Below are 12,785 nucleotides of genomic sequence, written 5' to 3'. Positions count from 1 at the left end.
ACAGTCTACCAAACAGATTAAGATCAGCTAAAATTAATTAGGGTTTTTCAAAGTATAATTAGATGTTCTAATGGGAGAGTTCATGTACTAAGGGGAGTGGTAGCAGGCATCTACTATTTTGTCTAGGTTTATCTTGGCAGTCATTCTTTAATTAAATTATAATAATCGAGTTTTAAAAACTAGCCAATTGCAAACCGGGTCCTCAACCTAACTTTGTACAAACTTGCCATGGTTTTTCGTTATCTTCAAGGTTACGGGCTCGAGGTTAAAACAAAGTCACATTAAAATAATGATGTGGAGATGCCGGCGTTGGACTGGGGTGAGCACAGTAAGAAGTCTTACAACACCAGGTTAAAGTCCAACAGGTTTGTTTCAAACACGAGCTTTCGGAGCACGGCTCCTTCTTCAGGTCCTGAAGAAGGAGCCGTGCTCCGAAAGCTCGTGTTTGAAACAAACCTGTTGGACTTTAACCTGGTGTTGTAAGACATTAAAATAAAACCATAAATGTAGCTGAGCGAGTACAAAGAGCTTGGTCTGAACTGGATTTCAGCTCTGAAATGATTTAATACTGTTTTCAGTTGTTTGGATTTCCAAGTACCTGGAGTCCATTTATTATGACGAATCAATGAAAATCTGTGCTGTGCAGAAACTGCATAGCCAGGGAGGGGGCTTGGAAGCTGTGTGTATTCTTATCCTCAACCTGGGATCACCCGGGTGAACATTTGGTATGCTGAATGCATGGAAGTGAGTCAACCTCCTAGCTTTCAGAAGCATCTTAACCTGGATTCTGCACTGCCATTCGTCAATCCAAACAAGAATGCAATCCAGTTTAGGGCCTGGCAATAATACTGGTGACCACATAAGTGGAAAGTGATTGGCCGCTTTATCTGCCTCCTTTGATGTGGTGGCCATCTGAGATATACCCTTAGCACCTGCTAGGAATATGTATCTGACACTAAATGTAATAAAGTCTGGTGAACTGGTCATTCAGACGGATATCAATCCTATTATTGCAGCATTGAAGCACAAATTTAAATACAAAAGGAGCCCAGATGGAATCCCTTTGGACTCAGCTGAGGAATAATTTGCCATCTTTGCTTCTGGCTTTCCCTCACTAACACACTCAGGCTCCACCAGTTTTGCTGCCGTCTTTGCCACCACCACCACCACCATCCATTCTCTCCACCCCTCTCACCGCCTCCTCCCAGCTGCCAAGTTAACGTACGTCTTGCACTGCCAAGCCGGATAGGACGTCACTCGTGCCTGCGCAGATTCAGGCGACCGTACATTGCAATTCCATCTTGTTACCAGGTGCATGTGCATTGCCTTCATTGTACTACATTGCAGCCACTTGGAGAAGCCCGGGGTCCGGTGTCTTGCAACACCCATTACACTTGGCATCATTTAGAACATTGCTGCCAGTGCCCTAACTCCCACCAAGCCGCTGTCCTGGCTGACTTACATTGGCTCTCCCGAGCTTTGGTGCTTAGGTATATAATTACAGATTTATATACAATTACATGAGAACCAAAACGCGGGTGAATGGGCATTCTTTTTTACTTGTTGTCATTATGCGTTGAATTACTGTTCAGGCAAAAATAAGAATATATATTTACAGCACAGCAGGCCATTGCATCCACCGTTTCGGTGTCAGATTTCTGTTGGAGCAACTGATATATGGATGATTCGATAATGCTCATTCTTCCATATTTATATGGCACATTTAACATAATAAACATCCCAAGGCGCTTCACAGGAGTATTATAAAGAAAGTTTTGTTTTATAAATTTAGATTACCCAATTATTTTTCCAATTAAGGGGCAATTTAGCCTGGCCAATCCACCTACTCTGCACATTTTTGGGTTGTGCGGGCGAAACCCACGCAGACACGGGGAGAATGTGCAAACTCCACACGGACAGTGACCCAGAGCCAGGATCGAACCTGTGACCTCAGCGCCATGAGGCAACTGTGCTAACCACAAGGCAACCATGCTGCCCTTTGAGTAAATTTTGACACCGAGCTATTAGAAGGAGATATTAGAACAAATGATCAAAAGTTAGGTCACAGAAGTGGGTTTCAAGGAGAGCAGGTAGAGAGATTACTAGGTTTATGGAGGGAGTTTCAGAGCGTAGCGTCTTAGCACTGATATCTCACAGGGTTGTGGGGCTGGAGGAGATTACAGAGATAGGGAAGGAGAGACGATGGTGGGATCTGAAAACAAAGGTGAGAATTTTAAAAATCGAGTCATTGCCTCACCAAGACCCAATATAAGTCAGCGTGGTCAGAGGTGATGGGTGAATGGGACTTGGTCAGAGTTAGGAGACGGCGGCAGTTTTGGATGATGCCACGTTTATGGATAGTAGAATATGGCAGGCTGACCAGGATTGTGCTGAAATAATCAATTCTAAATAAAATGAAGGGAGGTTAATTTCTGAAGGGCCCAGGAAAGAACTATGAAGAGGCAGGAGACTTTGAGATTTTCCACGAGTGTCCCCAAAATGAAAACTCAGAGCATTAACGGCAGAAATCTGAGAATATATATGCACTTCCCATCACGTTAACATTCCAAAGTTACTCAGCCTTTGATAAGAGTAAGTTCCTATGAAGCTACCAATTTAAAGTCACTGAGCTGGCAAGCGGATATTCATGACTGGATTGATTTTGCTGCAATAGAAATGCTTAAGCTTTAAATAATTGATGCAAACTGTTGACATTTTGAAAATTACATATCCTTACCAAAAACAAAGATGAAGATGTATATAATTTGATATCCCCACTACTGAAAATGCCATTCTTTTAATAGAGTTTGCAAAATGTAAGAAAATGTAGATTTCTTCAAACGTTTGATTTTCTTTTTAAAAATCAATATGAATTACTTTGTAGTGAAATTCCCAACAGAACCTCGACAACAGGAAGGCAACCGGAATTCATTACGAGTTAGGGAGATTGAGGTAGAACACCATAATTTAGAACACAATGCTGATTAAATCAAAACAGCGGGCTAAAGAGACACCAACTACAGGCGTTGCATTGTCAGGGAGGATGCTGTAAACGGCCCAGGTTCAATTAAACATAATGAAGTGGGCTAATCAGCATAATTAATGCGGCTAATATTTCAAATTTTGTGTCTCACATTAAAAAAAAATTCTATTTATTGAAAGATACATTTTGATCAGGATTTTTTTTCAAAATAAAAGTATTCCTATTGATGCATACAAAGCAGGAAGTTGGAACTCTAAGAGGATGAGGGATGGCTACACAACCAAAAACCTGGGCCGTTTACAGCATTCTCCCTGACAATGCAACACCTGTAGTTGGTGTCTCTTTAGCCTGCTATTTTGATTTAATCAGCACTGTGTTTTAAATTATGGTGTTCTAGCTCAATCTCCCTAACTCATAGTTAATTAAGATTCAAACTGGTTATTTTAACAGCTGGTCGTAGTTGAGAAGCACTCACACCCTGGGTCTGCTCGCCAAGATTGTTTAAAAATGAATCACTGGATGAGGCCGATTCAATGGACAATCTCTTGTATCGCCACCTCTCAGCAAAAATGCACTGAAAATGTAAATCCTGTGCCAGCCAGTAACAGGATACATTTAAACAAAATGCTTTGTCACACATTGTGAAATTAATAGTATTTAATGGAACCATAACCGTGGTCACTCAGTTCCTCGTTTCATGCCATCAATAATATTGTCGCTTGATTTCAAAAGATTAATTCGGGAGAATTCTAAATGTTAGTTATAATTTGTTTGCTGTCGTATAATTTTAATTGCCTAAAATTTGAGGTAAACATATATGTACTTACAGTAAAGAGTACAAAGAATTTTTGATTGTTCTCTCCAACACAGTTGTTCACCCAAGGACAATGGTGGTCCATCTTCCGGATGCACCTTTTACAAATACTATTTTTGGGAAGAAAGAAAAAAGATCTCTTGCATAAGAAATGCTACACTAATTTTCAAACAGACACACAATTATATTTAATCATATGCCTCCATCATTTTTCAAAATACAAATAATAAAACCAAAAGACCATAAGACACAGGAGTAGGATTACGGCATTCGGGCCATCGAGTCTGCCCCACCATTCGATCAGGGCCGATATATTTCTCATCCCCATTCCCCTTATCCCCTTATTAATCAAGAACCTATCTATTTGTCTTAAAGACACTCAGTGATTTGGACTCCACAGCCATCCCCGGTGAAGTGTTCCACAGATTCACCACCCTCTGGCTGAAGAAATTCTTCATCTCTTAATAATCTTACATTCAAGAATGCCTGGGGCATTACTGACCATAGCAGTCAAGATATCTTTTGCTTTGTCCCTAATCGGTGTTTGCCAACTGTTGTAATTGACCTTCCACACATTATGGATGTTGCCAAATGAGGAAATTTTCTTCTTGTGTCTCATCAGAAAGAATTTAGTTCAAATCTTTGGAATGAGAATTCCAATATTATAAATTTATTCCAATGGGTTTTTCTGGATTGACTTATTAGTGGCCAGCGGGAGGACTCACTGCCCAATTAAGGACAACGGCAGGCTCTCAACACTGGTGGGCCAATAGAAAGTCCTCCAGCATGGAAGGAGCTGAAGCCTGTCACTGCAGTGAAGAATTGTAGTGGACAATTAAACTGACTGAAGGAGCAGGCCCCACAAACCTCCCCATGCTGAATAAAAGAGAAGCCCAGTACATCAATGTGAAAGATAAGGCTGTGAAGCATTTGCAACCGTTTTTAGCCAAAGGTGATGAGCCAATGATCCATCTTGATCTCCTCCTGAGGCTTTTAGCATTACAGATGCCAGCCTTCAGCCAATTTAATTTGCTCCAATAATGAAGAAACAACTGAACGCACTGGATACAGCAAAGGCAATGGGCCCTGCCAACATCCCAGCTGCAGTACCAAAACTTGTGCTTCAGAACTAACCATGCTCCCCCCTCCGCAGCCAGCCAAACTGTTCCAGTATAACGACAACACTGGCAGCAATCTTATAATTGCCCAGGTATGTCCTGTCCACAAATTGCAGTGCAAACCCAATCTGGCCAATGACCATCCAATCAGTATACTCTCAATCATCAGCAAAGTCATGGAAGGTGCTGTTGACAGTGCACACTTACTCAGTAAAAGAGTAATTACAAATGCAGTTTGGGTTCTGGAAGAGGCACTGAGCTTCAGACCTCATAGCAGCCTTGGTCGAGACATAGACAAAAAGCACTCACTTCAAAAGGTGAGGTGCGAGTGACTGCACTTGATATCAAGGCAGCATTTGATGGAGAGTGACATCAAGGAGCCCGAACAACACTGAAGTCAATGGAACTCAGGAGGAAAACTCTCCAGTGGTTGGAGTCATACATAGCACAAAGGAAGATGATTGTTGCTGGAGATCAGTCATCTCACACTTGTGACATCCCTCATGATGGTACCCTCGGTTCAACTATCCTTATGTATGCCAATATGACCTTTAGAAGGTCAGGAGGAGGACTGTCTCAAGGATTTCACAGTGATCAGTACCATCACAACTAATCAGATACTGAAGAGTCCATGCCTGCATGCAGTTGGACCTGGACAGCATTCTGATCTGATAAGTGGCAGGTAACATTCATGCCATGTAAATGCCAGGTAATGACCATCTCCAAAAAAAAGAGAATTCCTTTGATATTCAACCATGGCTGAATTGCTTATCTCTTAAATGGAGCAGCCGTATAAATACTGTGGCTCTTGGAGCCGGACACAGGATGGGAATTCTGCAGCGGGGAACTCACATCCTGCCACCCAAAGCCTGTTCACCGGCTACAGCACATGGTGGAATACCCTCAATTTTCCCTGCTGAATACAGATCGAAAACTCATGAAGCTCAACATTATCCAGGACAAAGCAGCTTGCTTCATGGCACTCCATCTGCCTTAAACATTTACTCCTTCCACCACTGATGCACAGTGGCAGCAGTGTGGTGCCATACGAAAGATGCATTGCAGCAACTTGCTAAGACTTCGTTGACAGCACCTTAAAAATTTGCAGCCTCTTATCAGCTAGAAGAACCAGAACTCCATCAGCTCCAGTTTCCCCTCCAGGTCATACACCATCCTGACTTGGGACTGCATCTCCATTCCTTCAATGTGTCTGGGTCGAAATCCTGGAACTCCCTTCCGAAAAGCACTTTGGGCGTTCCTACACCACATGGACTGCAGTGGTTGAAAAAGACACCATTCCACCACCTTCTCAAGAAGGGATGACAATAAATGTTGGCCTTGCCAGCAAAATTCATGGCCCACAAACAAATACTTAAATTTTTTTTACCATTAACCTGGTGAGAGCATGCCAATCTCAATGCTAGTTCCACATTGGCTAGCAATGTTAAATACCATACAAAATGGCCAGGAGATCAGCATGTGAATGCTCAGACTCCACATGAAGGACCAAAAGCAACTACTCCCATCAGGAACTGTTTGGCTTTGCTGCAAGTGGCAATTGTGATTGAGGGCAGAGTGTCAAACTCCTGCTTCAGAAGACTTTCAATTAATTTTGCTGTAACATAAATGCATTTAACATTCATAAATACTGCCTGGTTCAAGAATATATTAATGTTAGCAACTTTTCAAAGTGCACTTCAGGTTTTTGTTCCAGAAGATTTCAGAATGACGAACTAACATTTGCCAATGTATGTTTTTCTAGCTATGTTCAAAATTGATGATCTCCTGTTTTTTTAAATGAAGTGGAATATCCCAGAGTCAGTTTTAGCTGATATTTGATAAAACTTTGCAAAATTCACATAATTGGGCTGACTAATTTTACCCATATGGCACATGAGGATGCACAAATTAAATTAAAGAAATTAAAGAATCAATATGTCCATGTTTTTAACCACCAAGGATAATTGAGACAAAAAAAGAAACACTGCAAAAAATGATCTATAAATGAAGAAATCATGATTTTGATAACTGCAAACAGTACAAGGGCCTTGTACAATTAATGGCATGAAGCAAAGGAGTTTCCAATCAACCTTCATTTGAGTCAATTCAAAGATTAAACATTTTTCTTCCCACATGGTCATTTAATATGTTTTTCCTGTACTTCTAATAATTGAGCCACAAGAGAACCATTCATTTATTTTCTGGTAGAATGATCAGTGCGACTGACATTAAGCCAGTGAAAGGGAGATGAATCAACATTTGTAAAGAGCAGCTAATTTGAATTTTTGACAACTACTGTTACGATTGAGGCTTTCTCCTTGAAAAGTGTGTTCACAGCAGAAGGGCAGCTTCCATCAGAAAGCCAGACTGGGTTCAGATGAACTGAACCCTACACTTATATGCATTTAATGAATGACACAACATGCCACAGTCTACCCATTAATTACAGTTTGATACACTGGACCTCACATGGGATGACCACTTTTTTGTTCATTATAAAAGACTGCCAGACTGCCATGTAATTAATGGCCAGATTTATTCAGAAGATAGATATTTAAACAGCACATGCATAAATAGATGGAAAGCAATAAAGATTGAATCAGTCTCCAGGCTCTTTAAAATGTTTTTGACAGAAACAATTCCTTGTTGCTTTCAGAAGAAACTGACTTTCACAAACTTTGCAATGATTGTGTGTGGGTGAGGAAATATTCTTAGCCAGCATAAGGAGTCCGGGTGTGAATACCAGTAACCACAGTGGAGATAAAAACTGAAAATTGCACCTCAACACGAAACTCCAGATTAGTAGCTGAGGCCAGAAATAAATATTTATAACACATGTACAACAACAGATAATGAATACGTCTATTTCCCAACTGTAAACCAATGCACATTAACATTTGAAATAATGAGCCAGGCATGAAACCCGACCTAATTAATTTCAAACTAGGAGTGTCACTCACAAGGCACGCTGGATAATTTTTTTTTAACTGAAATTAAAGTCAAATCAAGACAACGTCACACGATGGTAAAATCATTTTTATAAAGTGCGGATTCATGGTGACATCATTAAGCACAGACTGCCAAAATCAAGACGTTTGCATTGGCAGGTTTTTCACATACTTAATGAAAAATCAATTAACTGTATTTTTCCACCAGATCACTGAATGCAAAACAGCTTGATTAATGGAGAAAAACAATAGAAAATGCATAATTTGCTTTAATCTCTGCTCTGTCCTTGTAAACGTGGTCCTGGAAGGTCATTGATACAAGTAGAATCGGCTCAAACTGGAGTTCTTTTAGGGTCACTCTAAACATGAGGTAAATAAATACTTCAAAGTTGTAAATTAGCATGAACAGCGGATTGGCTAACTGGTAGAAGACAGAGAGCTGGGATTAGAGGGGTATTTTCAGGATGGTAACCTGTAACTAGTGGAGTGCCTCAGATCAGCGCTGGGCCACAGTTATTTACAATATGTATTAATAATTATTGCCAAGTTTGTGGATGACACAAAATTGGTGGGAAGGCAAGTGGTGAGGATGATACTGAGAGTGTCCAGAGGTATATAGGCTGGTTAAGTGAGTGGGAAAAAACTTGGCAGATGGAATATAATGTTGTAAAATGTGAAGTTATGCACTTTGGTCGGAAAGGAGCTGAATATTATGTAAATGGGGAAAGACTGCAAAAGGCTGCAGCACTGGGCTTTGGTGTTCTCGTGCATAAATCACAAACAGCTAGCATGCAAGTTCAGCAGGTAATAGGGAAGGCAAATAGAATGTTGGCCTTTATTTCATGAGAATGGAATATAAAAATAGGGAAGTCCTGCTAAAACTATACAAGGCACTAGTTAGACCACACTAGGAATACTGCAAACATTTTTGGTCCCTTATCCAAGGAAGATATACTGGCACTGACGGCAGCCCAGAGCAGGTCCAGTACTTTGATGCCGGGCAAGGAAAGATTGTCTTATGAGGAGAGGTTGAGTAGGTTGGGCCTGTACTTATTGGAGCTTCGAAGAATGAGAGGCGACATTATTGAGACATTTAGGCTTCTCAGAGGGCTTGACAAGATAGATACTGAGAGGTTGTTCCCCCTTGTGGGAAAGTCTAGGACCAGAAGACATAATCTCAGAGTAAGAGTTCGTCCATTTAAGACAGAGATCAGGAGGAAGTTCTTCTCTCAAGAGGGTAGTAAATCTGTGGAATTCTTTCCTGCAGAGGGCTGTCAAGGCTGGGTCGTTAAATATGTTCAGGGTTAAGATGGACAGAGGGTCATCATATCAGATCAGTCATGGTCACATTGAATGGCAAAGCAGTCTCGATGGGCTGAATGGATGACATCTTATGGCCATTTGGCCCTGTAAGATAGATTTCCTATATCCTGCTTACTATGTTTTGGTTCCATGTAAGGACGTGTGGCATTTTTAATTTGCAGCACAAAATAAGTATAAGTTGAAAATAAAATAATTGAAATAACTAATTTTTAATCAAACAAACATGCATATTTCATCCTTTCGTAATTAATAGCATCTTTAATCAAATTATTTGAAGATTTTCATGTTGTGGAGGGAATCACAAAGAGAGATATCAGTGAAAATGGCCATGAAGCTGCAAAAATTGTTGTTAAATCTAATTTACTATTGCCCTTTGGGGATGTGAACTTGACATCCTTACCCAGACTGTCCAATATGCAACTCCAGTCCCATGATAATGTGGTTCACTCTCAATGGACCCTAAAGTGCACACTGATACCTCACAGCACCAGGGACTCGGGTTCAATTCCGGCCTTGGGTGACTGTGTTGGTTTCCTCCCACAGTCGAACGATGTGCGGGTGAGGTGGATTGCCCATGCCAAATTGCCCCTTGGTGTACAAAGATGTGCAGATTAGGTGGATGAACTATGATCAATGTGTGGTGTTACGGGGATAGGGCAAGGGAGTGTTCTTTTGGAGAGTCGGTGCAGACTTGATTGCTGAATGGCCTCCTTCTGCACTGTCGGGATTTTATGCATCTTTCCCCACTATTGCGTTGAAGTAGCCTTGTAAGCCACTTGTTGTATCAACCACTACGAACTAGAATCTATACAGACTGCAGTGGTTCCAGAAGGCAGACTGCCATTTTCTCAGGGCCTCTGCAGATGGGAAATAAATGGCAGGCTTGCCATCGAAGTCCACATCGCAAATAAAATCAGACCAAAGTAGTGAACTGTTAAGACTTAACTGAATGGCAAATTTCAAAAACACACTTAAACCCTTTATATATTAACTTGAAACAATTTTAAAAATTTTCACAATTACTGATCCCAATGGCAAGCAAAAACATAAGTTACTTAATTCTTAAGCTCATAAGATATAAGAGCAGAATTAGGCCATTCGGCCAATCGAGTCTGCTCTACCATTCAATCATGGCTGATATGTTCCTCACCTGCTATCTACAATGCTACTGACCAAGAGCTGGATAGTGAATCAGCCAGAGCATCTCCTCCCGAGAACACATGACCCAGGAGTAGGAGTCGGCAATTTAGCCTCCCGAGTCTAATCACCCTCAATGTGATCATGGCTGATCCCATCCTGGCCTCAACTCCACTGTCCTGCCCGTTCTCCGTAACCCTTCATCCCATTACCAATTAAAAATCTGTCTAACTCCTCCTTAAATTTACTCATTGTCCCAACGTCCACCGTGCTCTGGGGTGGCGAATTCCACAGATTCACAACCTTTTGCGAGAAGCAGTTTCTCCTCAAATCAGTTTTAAATTTGCTACCTCTTATTCCAAGATTATGGCCTCTTGTTTGAGAATGGGTTTAAAGAGTTGGTATTGACACAAAACTGATGCTCAATAGATACGGTGTGCTGTCTGAACTTAATTCACACCACAGCGGAGCTCTGTCTCGAGAAACTGTACACAGTACATTTTTAGAAGCAACGGCAGTTTGCAATCCAGTGAAGCAGAGTAGAGATAAAAGTGGAGAACGTCCTTTATAAATTGATGTAAACAGCACACAGACTGACTGCTGAAAATGATCTACGTCAGATATGAGACATATTCACACCATTTAGAAAGTAATATGAGTAATATCAGACACAGGAGCTCGTTTCCTCCAGTTACATCACCTTCACAGTGAATTCATGGTATGGTATATTTTTTCTTCCTCCATATCAAGTCTAATAATCATTTTGCTCCTTCACAAAAATGAATGCGTCATTTGCAAATCTCATTTTACTTGTGTCATTCTATTTGCATTGCAATGCATTTGTACTGCATTCTTTTCAAGAAAGCACACACAGCAAATCTGAAAAGAAATGTATGATCTGCCTGAATCCTACTGAAACTTGTACAGTAAATATTTGTGAATGGGTCATAATCTTTCTTTCAGCAATCTCATAACTAAAAATAAAATCTACATAAAGAATCGTCTTTCTCAAATATTCTTTGGTTTGGTAATTAACGACGTACCCACACTTTGACTGGTTAAAACATGTCTTCCTCCCAAATATAATTCTTACTTATTTACAAAAGAATTCTGTCAGTTGTTAACTGTAACACTGATTTTCTGTGCCAGTATAAATTTGCAATTGATTTAGAACTTTACTATTTCCCAATTTTTGAATCATGATTGCTTTGTATGCTATTATGGTGCGTGTTCTCTCAATGTCAGAGCAAAAATCCAACAAAGATGCGCAGGTTAGGTGGACTGGCCATGCTAAATTGCCCCTTAGTGTCCAAAAAAAAGGTTAGGTGGGGTTATGAGGATAGGATGGGGGAATGGGCCTAGGTAGAGTGCTCTTTCAGAGGCTCGATGCAGACCCGATGGGCCGAATGGCCGCCTTTTGCACTGTAGGGATCCTATGAATGTTTGAAATTTATTCTTTCATGGGATGTGGGTCTTGCTGGCGCGGCCAGCACCTATTTCTCACTCCTAACTGCCCTTGGAAATGTGCCAGTGAGGTGCCCTTTTGAACACCTGTAGTCCATTTGGTATCGGTATACCCACAGTGCTGTAAGGGAGGGATTTCCAGGATTTTGATCCACCGGTAATGAAGAAACGGTGATTTAGTTCTAAGTCAGGATGGTGTGTGTCTTGGAGGAGAAATTCCAGGTGGTGGTGTTCCCATGCATCTTCTACCCTTGATCTTCTGGATGATATAGGCTACTGTTTTGGGAGGTGCTGATGAAGGAGCCTTCACAAGTTGCTGCAGTGCATCTTGGAGATGCTTCACACTGCATCAGTGGTGAGAGGAATGGATGTTGAAGGTGGTGGATGAGGTGCCAATTAAACGGGCTGTTTTGTTCTGGATGGTGTTGAGCTTCTTGTGGGTTGGTGGAGCTGTAATCATCCAGGCAACTCGAGAGTATTTCATTACACTCCTGTCTTGTAGATGCTGGACAGGATTTGGGGAGTCAGGAGGTGACTTACTCTTCACAAGAATTCCCAGCGTCTGACCTGCTCTTGTAGCCATGGTATTTATAAGGCTGGTCCAGTTCAGTTTCATGTCAATGGTAACCCCCAGGATGTTGAGGGTGGTGGATTCAGTAATGGCAATGCCATTGAATGTCAAGGATAGATGGTTAGATTCTCTCTTGTTAGAGATGGTTAACACATTGCCTAACATTGTGTGGCACATCATTACTTGCCACTGATCAGCCCAAGCCTGAATATTGTCTAGTTCTTGATGCATATGGACACAGACTGTCTGAGGAGTCATGAATGGTGCTGAACATTGTGCAATCATCTGTGAACATTCCCATTTCTGACCTTTTGATGGAGGGAAAGTCACTGATGTCGTAGCTGATGACACAATAGAAAATTCTGGAAAATCTCAGCAGGTCTGACAGCATCTGTGGAGAAACAACAGAGCTAATGTTTCAAGTCTG

The 12,785-nt window shown here is 41.1% G+C and overlaps 1 protein-coding gene across 3 annotated transcripts in view; it reads right to left on the bottom strand.

The window, feature by feature from the left end:
• zdhhc7 (zinc finger DHHC-type palmitoyltransferase 7) overlaps positions 1 to 12,785 on the bottom strand; it is an 82,950-nt gene that overhangs the window by 11,269 nt on the left and 58,896 nt on the right. For all 3 annotated transcript variants that reach the window (XM_038806301.1, XM_038806303.1, XM_038806302.1), the window contains one exon: positions 3,811 to 3,907. In XM_038806301.1, coding sequence (XP_038662229.1) covers positions 3,811 to 3,907 — 97 coding nt within the window. The remainder of the gene's footprint in view (positions 1 to 3,810; positions 3,908 to 12,785) is intronic.

This window comes from Scyliorhinus canicula, chromosome 9, assembly GCF_902713615.1.
Source record: "Scyliorhinus canicula chromosome 9, sScyCan1.1, whole genome shotgun sequence".
Classification (NCBI taxonomy): domain Eukaryota; kingdom Metazoa; phylum Chordata; class Chondrichthyes; order Carcharhiniformes; family Scyliorhinidae; genus Scyliorhinus; species Scyliorhinus canicula.
This window is presented reverse-complemented; position numbering and strand designations above follow the sequence as displayed.